Source organism: Oryx dammah, unplaced genomic scaffold (assembly GCF_014754425.2).
Source record: "Oryx dammah isolate SB20612 unplaced genomic scaffold, SCBI_Odam_1.1 HiC_scaffold_23, whole genome shotgun sequence".
In the NCBI taxonomy this organism is placed as follows: Eukaryota; Metazoa; Chordata; class Mammalia; order Artiodactyla; family Bovidae; genus Oryx; species Oryx dammah.
The window spans coordinates 16126557-16135883 of record NW_024070207.1 but is presented as its reverse complement, the minus strand read 5'-3'; the positions used below and the strand labels follow the sequence as shown (position 1 = coordinate 16135883).

At 48.0% G+C, this 9327-nt stretch overlaps 1 protein-coding gene and 1 long non-coding RNA gene across 10 annotated transcripts in view; both read right to left on the bottom strand.

Annotated features, from left to right (window-relative positions):
• TMEM164 (transmembrane protein 164) overlaps positions 1 to 9327 on the bottom strand; it is a 181958-nt gene that overhangs the window by 32105 nt on the left and 140526 nt on the right. For 8 of the 9 annotated variants that reach the window (XM_040265074.1, XM_040265068.1, XM_040265069.1 and 5 more), the window contains one exon: positions 1119 to 1197. The exons of the other annotated variant lie outside the window; for it this stretch is intronic. In XM_040265074.1, the coding sequence (XP_040121008.1) occupies positions 1119 to 1197 (79 nt within the window). The remainder of the gene's footprint in view (positions 1 to 1118; positions 1198 to 9327) is intronic. 9 annotated transcript variants of the gene reach the window in all.
• On the bottom strand, positions 4554 to 6629 carry LOC120881389. The gene is made up of 2 exons (XR_005725296.1): positions 5168 to 6629; positions 4554 to 5126 (listed from the first exon to the last, which is right to left on the bottom strand). It is a non-coding gene; the product is annotated as an uncharacterized LOC120881389 (long non-coding RNA).

Sequence of the window (9327 nt, the reverse complement as noted above, 5' to 3'; positions counted from 1 at the left end):
GTGTAGAATGGGTGAACTCCCCTTTCCTTTAGTCTAACCCAACAGAAGGAGGGGGATCATTTAAGGGTCGTTGTGAGGCTATGGTTTTTCCAGTAGTCACGTATGGATGTGAGAGTTGGACTGTGAAGAAAGCTGAGCGCTGAAGAATTGATGCTTTTGAACTGTGCTGTTGGAGGACTCCTGAGAGTCGCTTGGACTGCAAAGAGATCCAACCAGACCATTCTGAAGGAGATCAGCCCTGGGATTTCTTTGGAAGGACTGATGCTAAAGCTGAAACTCCAGTACTTTGGCTACCTCATGCGAAGAGTTGACTCATTGGAAAAGACTCTGACGCTGGGAGGGATTTGGGGCAGGAGGAGAAGGGGACGACCGAGGATGAGATGGCTGGATGGCATCACTGACTCGATGGACGTGAGTCTGAGCGAACTCTGGGTGTTGGTGATGGACAGGAAGGCCTGGTGTGCTGCGATTCATGGGGTCACAAAGAGTCGGACGCCACTGAGCAACTGAACTGAACTGAACTGTGAGGTCACAAACAGATCAGCCTCTTGACCAGGTCGGTGGTCTCTCTCTTTGATCAAATGAAGGTTTCCATGATCTGTTTTACATGAAGGTCGCTGCTCCTTCACCAGCCTTTTCCCTTAATCCCATAATCCCAAGTTCCTGGACATCTTGCCCCTTTCAGTATCTTTTCTGGTTCAGAGAGGATGGATATAATGAGCAAAAGCACAAGGTCCCTCTACCCTCTGCTGCACGCTGAGGCAGGGAGAAGGCAAGAGCAGAAGTGAGTGACAGAGTGTGGGCGAACTCTGTCCATGCAAGCCCAAGGCCACCACGGACAAACAGCCTGAGGCCTCAACCCTCGACCCTGGGACGGGCTGTCAGTGGCCCTGAGCTCACGCACACAAAGGATGAGAAACCACCAGGCTCTTTGCAGGCCTCAGCTGTGCCCATTTTCCCACTGCCTGGTGTCTGGCATGAAACATACTGCAGAGACTCAGTCAGGGAGCACCTCAGGTTTCAGACACCCAAGAGGTTGTGACTGCCCCCCCACCCCGCAACAGAAGAAGAGAAGGTAGGTGTGGAGCTGGCACAGGGATGGGGTTTGCTGGCCTTACCTCCTTTCCAGAGCAGGTAGATGGGCACCACGTAGAGCATAACATGCTGAATGTAGTAAATCTCCAATTCAAAGGGGAGCTGCAAGGACAGGAGGGAGAGGCGTTTCAGAGCAGGAAGCACTCATTCTAAGAGATTCTCGAGTTGAATGCCTGCCCTCCTCTCAAGGACCCACAGCTTAGCAATCCCACACACTTCAACCAGTTCAACTCCCTTCACAATTAGAGAAGAAACAACGAAATGACTATACCTATGACCTAGGCTGGTCTTCCAAAGTGCATTTTGTAGAGATAGTACTTGAAAAATGCTGCACTCAGACAGTGTGGTTAAAAATTTAAGAAAGGTTAAACACAACCTATCTCCTCCTCCCTTGGAAAATCACCGTGTAGGTCAGTGGTAGATTAAGGACCTGAAAGTAAGAAGACTGCTTAACATTGTTTGTTTGGCATTTCCTAAACTTGGTTAGCCAGTGCATTTGTTTAAAAAAAAAAAAAAAAGCACTTAGTGTTCTGCAGAATATACTTGAAGAAACACAGCCTTACATCACTTCCTGCTCCTACTGAGTAGCTGGTGGACTACTTAAAAGTTTATGTCTCATTGGACAAGAAGAACATACAGGGTAGGATTTATTATTCCCAGTTTCCAGATTTAAAGGTACTGATTGCCAAGTCTGGTTAAGTCGCGATCCAAGAATAAAGAGTTTCTCCACTGGATACTTGGGGTCAGTCCAGGGTTAGCCCTAATTTTGGGCAAAGACTAAGCAGCTGGGCCAATTCTGGCATGGCTTGCCAAAAAAAGAGTATCCCCACCCTCCTTCCAACCAACACGCTCATTCATTCACTCCTGCTTCCCATTTCGCTCAAAATGGAAGCTCTAAATTACCAAAGTGGAGTGCGCTTTCAACCTGGCACAGGGACCGTGCTTCAGCGCTTGGCAGCGGGTGGACAGTGGAAACAGCTGTGCAGTCTGACTCAATTCCGGGAAAAGAGCTGCAGCCGCTGGCGAGAGGCCTGGCCTCCGGGGCCTACACAGCCCCCCACACATAGACACACAGATACACACACCCCCCACCAAGGGGAAGCCCAAGGGAACAAGGATACTCAATGCAATGATCAGCTGCCTCCCTACGAGTGAGCACAGAACCAAGCCTGGGAGCTCATGAGAGGGCCCAATTCTGGGCTCCCCACGCCCAGGAACCCAAGGCCTTGTGCCAAGGAGTGAAACCAAAAGATGGCAGAGCTCCAAGACTGGGAGCTGGGAGGACTGTGGACCCTGGCTCTGGCTACTGAAAATAAAACCCACGCAGAAGGAAAATTTCCCACTGACCCAGATGATTATTTTGTACTCAAGGAAACGTAAAATCCCAGAAAAAGAAACAAAGTTCCCAGTGGGTCTGCAGAATAGGGTCGTGGGGTTTCACAGGGAGTGAGCACCACCAGCAGGAGCTAAGTTTGGATGCCTGAGAGGTCCACAGGGGACCCTCAGAGCAATGTGGTCTGCGATCACCGTACTATTAATAAATTAACTAACTTGATTGCAGTCCCACAGAGAGCAGGCAAAAGTTTCAGGAAGGCTCGACTCTCTGCCTGTTAAGCCGAATCTTCAGGTATCTAAGGGACTAGATAGAGCTCTTCCTGAAATGGGGTCTGGGACTGCAGGCTGCTCGCCCACTGCAGGGAGCAGAAAACCGGGCAGAGGGCCGGCAGCTCCTGGTCCTAGGTCTCCAGGCAGCACCCCTGCTTAACTCCCAGACTCAAGTGTTATTTACCCACCTGGACTCGCAGGGCCCCCTGACTTCCCCTCCCTCACACCCCTTCTGGAAAGCAGACTCCCCACCTGCACGTCCAGGGGGGCAGGTCAGCGCTGCGGCAGCAAGCACAGACTCTGGAGTCAGTCAAAGCCCTGTTCTCGATTTGATTCCGCCGCTTAATAATAGCTCCATGGCCTTGGGCAAGTCAGTTAACCTCTCTACCCTACTTCTGGCACTGGTAAAATAGAAATGAGAGTGTTGTAAAAATAAATTTTTGAACAATTTTACTCGAACAAATATTTGTAGAGTCCCTATTGTGTGCCAGGAACCATTAAGCAATTTGTTCACTATCAGTTCACCTATTAATTCACCTGCGCTGCTCCCATTAGCTCTATTTTAGAGATGAGAAACTGAGGCACAGAGAAGTTAAGAGAACTTACCCAAGGGTACACGACTATTTGCTGACGCAGCCCAGATTTAAACCCAGGTGGGCTCGCTCTAAGTTTCCAGTCTTAGCTTGTAGACTCTGCTACCCCACACGCTGCTCCTTCCCTCCCACCAAAAAACGCTAACACCTGGGACACACACAGCGCGAGGGAGATGCGCAGGGGCAACGGGGGTGCGCAGTGCAGATGTGCAGTGGAAAGGAGACCCTGGTACCAAGTGGAGAGGCAACAGAAGCACATTAAGAACAGCAGGATCAGCAATTGTCCTTCACCTGGGGACTAGGCCCAGTCCCTCCCTGTTCACAGGATCCCCACCCTCATGGCCTGCTCTGCCCCATGTGGCAACAGGCTCCACATCACCCAGTGGCCCAGCTTGGCCTCCAAAACAGACCTCCCAGCTCCCACTGGAGCTCTGGAGACACGTCAGTCACAGATCTCAGCTGGGCTGCCCAGGAGACTGCCCTCATCAACAGTGTCTTTCCTGCCTGTTTCTCCTCCTATTCCAAGAGTTCTCTACCTCAGAAGGCCAAAGAGAGTGTTCAACTAGGTGTGGGCACCACTGACAGCCAAAGCCAGGGAGAGGAACGGAAGGGAATGAAAGAGGAGAGCAACGTAAGAAAACCATAAAGTGGCAGGAAGCAGAGAGCTGAAGGCAAGCCGGAAGCTAGCTACCAGTGGTCTTTTAATAACAAAGAATATTTAGAAAGTACTTGTGTGCCATGCCCTGTGTTAAATGCTTAACATGTATTATCTCACTTGATTATTGTAAGGTTCCTGTGAAGCAGGGACTGTGGTCATCCCCATCACACAGATAAGGAAACTAAGGCACAGAAAGGTTAAATAACATCCAAAGAAGAAGAGGCAGGGCAGCGATGGGGATAAAGGACATACAGCAATTGAGCAGAAAAAAGGCAGCTTGCTTTACAGAGCACCGAACCTAAGCCCAGGAACTCTGTCATGGAGGCTTCCCTTTCTGTTTTCCCCATTTGATAAACATTATCTCTGAAATGTCATACTTCCCCCAGAAGTTCTATTCGGCTAATTCATCTCTGCCCTCTAGAATGGACATCTGGAGCTCCACTCTAATGTACATATCAGCTGTACATGTCCTTTTCAGCAGGCGGATTCCCAGGGCTTTAGACAAAATGTCCTATCATTGCAGTTGAAAGCCAAAGGCAATAAAAACATTTTCAGCTACATAGGCTGTAACGTCCTTCTCATGTCCAAGTCAACACCTTTTATTTTTCCTTTTTTTAAGAATTAAAAGAGCAGACAGGTAAAGTTCTCCAGGCTTCTGGAGTCAAATTGCCTGAAACATGAAGTGCATGGGCTCCATCCATGGAGATCTGGGGCCTCCTTCCTCTCGACCTTCCACCCTGACAGTCACACACCCACACTCTACTGTGGAGACGACCCATACCCCTGTGTGCCCGTCCCAGTGTGCCCTATGTCCCTGGTTACTTTAGCCACCATAAGAAGTCCAATACTCCCAGGTCACCAGCCAATGCCTGAACTCTAATCCCCACATGGCTTTCCACAAATTCCCATATCCAAGACCACCTTCCACTGCTCCCCAGTGCTTGAAATCCTTCCCCTCTATCCTCTGGAACCCACTATCATTCGCAAAGCCCCTCTATCTTCAAACTCTTTTCCGAGCAGTCAGTTCCTTCACCTTCTTTGGTGAAAACTTGTCCCTTCTCTAAGGACATGGCTATCTCTACAGCCCCCTCAAGTGGTGGGTGCTTTCCCTCCCATGTCGCCTTGTAACCCTGGGCCAAGAAGACTCCTGTCTGCTCCCAGAACATTCTTTCTTCCTTCTTCCTAACCACTCCCTGGGTCTGAACATTCTTTCTACCTTCTTCCTAACCACTCCCTGGGTCTGAACCTCATGTCATCAGACTCTCCCACCCTCTACTGTTCTTGCTGTACTCATCCTAGGGACCTTTCTTCTTACTGCTTTCCAATCTGCCTTTGTCAAAATTTCTATGTTTTCAATATTTAGCAAACACCAGTCTGTAATGCTTTGACCTCCATTCCCCTCGAGTTTTCACCTCCATCTCACCTCAGCTCTTTATTCCCATAGTCACAACCACCACTACCAACACCTGCAGCCCTTCCGTAAACTCTGTCATGCACTCCACTCTCCAACCAACACCACCAGTCTACCCAACTCACTCCACGGCCCCTCACATCCTCCAGCTTCACTGGGACCTACATCTACTGACCCTACCACTGTTTTATTGGCCCTCACAAGCTCATGTCCTCACCTCTTTACTTGACCATCACTCCCTTCCATATGTTCTAAACCCTTTTCCTTACTTGCCTTGAAAAACCATATTCCTGGTTAAACTGAACTCTCTGCCTTCATGTTCCTCTGCTACGCAAGTAAGCATAGTTGGAGAAAAATGTAAAGCTATGCTGTTAACTCTTAAAATTCATAACTGCAAATTTTGAGTGGACCCTTAATGCAACCTTATAATTCAATTATATTCCCAAGTCCATGCACTCTCATCTCTCCTGGATGATTCCTACCCTTATTTTCACAACTTCTGCATTCCTCAAACCTTTTCCCATCCACCCTCTCAGCTGGTGGCATGGCTCTCTATTTCACTGGGGAAAAGGAAGCAGCTGGAAGAGAACATCAACAAGCTCCCAGCTTCACATCACCCTCCTCCCTATACCATCCCATCACTGCCTCCTCTGCCACTGCTCTGCAGGAACCAGCCATGCTACTGGTTAAGGCTAGTCCCGGGTTCCCAGACTAGATCCTTTCCCCTCTCGCCTACTCAAGGACACACCAGCAATTGTCCCATTTTCACTAGATCATTCCCATCAGAAAACAAACAAGCTACAAAATCTTCCAACTAAAGACAAAACCTTGATCCCACTGCCTCCTCCAGCTGTCACCCCATATCTCTGCTTCCCTTGATAGCAAAACTCCTCAAATGGCTTGTGTCTCCTCACTGCCATCATTTCCCCTCCTCTGAATTATCCTTCCATCCACTCCAATCACATTTTCACACCCACCACTCCCCTGAAATTGCTTTGACTGAGGTTACCAATGACCTCTATGTTTCTAATTTCTCTACACACTGAAGGAGCCCAGAACCACGTCCTTGACTCTTTTTTTCTCCCTACTCTCACTCACTGGATAACATTATCCAGGTTCCTGGCTCTAAACACTTATCTATATACTGATGACTCCCAAATGAATATTTCCAGCCTAGAGTCAGGCTGTTAAGACTGAAATTCTAGGACTTCCCTGGTGGTCCAGAGGCTAAGACTCCATGTTCCCAATGCAGAGGGCCTGGGTTCAATCCCTGCTCAGGGAACTAGATCCCACATGCCACAGCTAAAGATCCTACATGCCACAACTAAGACCTGGCAGAGCCAAAATAAAAATGTTTTTAAAAAAGACTGAAATTCTAGCTCCATCATTTAGTTACTATGCACCTTTGGGCCAATCACAATCTTATAAACCAGGAATGACAACAGTACCTACCTCATCAAGTTGTGATAAAGTTTGGTGAAATAATGCATGGAGAGCTCCTGGTCCAGTGCTAGAATATGATATATATATATATATATATATACTCAATAAATGCTAGCTGTTGTTATCATCCTCCTCTTCAACATCAATGCAGCCAGTGAGTGGTGAAGCCAGGATCTCAACTCCGGCTCAAAAGACTAATGCCAGGTCTCTCTGGGTCAAAAGTTGGAGCTCATTTCATCCCATTATTCCACCCTGGCAAGAGCCTCCAGCAAGAGATGGTGACCAACCTGGGCCAGCCCACAGCCCTAAGCCACGAATCACTATTTCATCAGATGACTGCTAGGATAACTTTAGCTTGCCAGCTCAATCCATTTTTCTGGCCCACCTTTAAGTGACTTTCTCCTGGAGACTTCTTTATTTCTCAAAGAAATTTCAACACTGTTCTCTTCTTCTCACCCCTGACAGTCCCATTCTTACACCCAGCCAACCAATTGAAAAAAAAAAAGCCAACCATTTACTGAGACACTTCCAGGTGGCAGGTAATGTGCCCAGTTCTGGGTATGCAGCCACGATGAAGACATAGTCCCTGTCCTATAGGAGCTCACAGTCTAGTTGAGAAAGCTCACAGACAAAGGGATAAGGTCAGCACAGCAGAACAGCATGGAGGGAACTGTAGATCAAGCATTGGATTTGGTCTGATTTTTTTCTTTAAAAGTTAACGGATGGTCCTGTATGATGTGCAAGGGATATTGGTAGAGGCAGGGAGACCAGTTAGCAGCTGGCAATAGCAATGTCGAAATGAAGCTTGAGGGACTTGCCTGGTGGTCCAGTGGTTAAGAATCTGCCGTGCAATGCAGGGGACATGGGTTCTATCCCTGATGGGGGAACTAAGATCCCACCTACCTCGGAGCGACTAAGCCCACATCCCACAACTAGAGAGTTCATGTGCTGCAACAAAGATCCCACATGGTGTAAATAGGACCCAATGCAGACAAATATATGAATATTTTTTTAAAAAATCAAACTTGGAGGCAGAGGCAGCAAGAGAACATAGGATGGGAAGGTTTGAGAGAAGGTAAGGAAGTTGAATCACCAGAACTAAGTAACTGATATGGATGAGGGTACACAGGAGTAAGAGGAGAGGTGAAAGAGAACTCCCAGGCTGATGGCCTAGTGGCTGGTGCAATGTCAGGGCTTCTCTCTAAGTTGGGGACTACAACAAGGAAGCAGGTTGGAGGAGGAGAGGCATAAGAAAACAAAGTGAGACCTTTGTTCTTTGCTGAATTTGTGAACCCAGTAGGAAAACCTGGTGGAAATGCTCATCAATCAGTGGGAATGTGAGTCTGGATCTCAAGGAGGCTGGAGAGGATGAGAAAAATTGAAAGGCAAATGATATACACGTATGTAAAACGCAAACACAAAAAAGGATGAAATCCTAAAAGGCAATAGAAATGCTGATATTCTCTTTACACACCCCAATACAACACCCTATACAGTCCACTCTACAGACCCCTGGTCCATGGTATTCTTTCAAGGGTGAATGGGTGGCAAGAAATGGAAGTCGTAACTCCAGAGGAATATCAATAGAATCGGGAGACACCTGAACATAGTTACAGGTGAAGGGAAGCAGCCAGTGGGGAGATGCAAGATGAGGAAGTGAGAAGGGCAGGAGGCATCGGATGGTGACAGGTACTGGAAGTGGGACCCAGAGCACATGGAGATGAGGAGGGAAGGACAAGTTGAAGTGAGAACAGCTGTGAGAGGGAAAGACACGCTGGGAGTGGAGGCAGCTCATGACCCAGGGGGTCCCACTACCTGGCTGGGAACTTGTGTTACCAAAGGACCCATGGCTGCTGATGAAGTGCAGACTGAGGATGGGTGATTACAAAGAGAGGACCCTGCTCTCAACTCAGCCCCAGACTGCAGCCTCGCCAAAGAAATCAGGGGATCAAATTGGATCACTGTATGGTCTCAATGCCTGTGTCTCCCTCAAATTCATGTGTGATGGGATGGTATTAGGAGGTGGAGCCTTTAGGAGATTAGGTCATGATAAAATCAGAGGCCAAGAGCTCCCTTACCCCTCCCACCCTGTGACCCAGAAGAGGGTCCCCACTTGACTCTGCTGGTACCTGGATCTCAGATTTCCAGCCTCCAGAACTGTGAGAAATTTCTGAGGTTTAGAAACCACACAGTTCATGGCATTTTCTTTTAGGAGCCTGAACAGACTAAAACAATAGTCTGCCTTCAAGGGAAAAGGCTGCAGCCTTTGGTAATGTTCTGGCCAACCAAGCTGGACTTTGGAACACTCTTCATTAACTGACCACAGACTTCGACTATGGTTACTGGTGCTGCAAATTCCTTGGGACTAAATACCACTCATTAGAAGAGCCCCAGAAGGAATACCCACAACCTAAAATCATCCACAATGCATTCACAAAACAGAATACCATGCTGCTATGAAAAACAACAAGGTGCCCTGACAAACACTCAGACAGATCCAAATCTGGAACATTCTGGCAAAA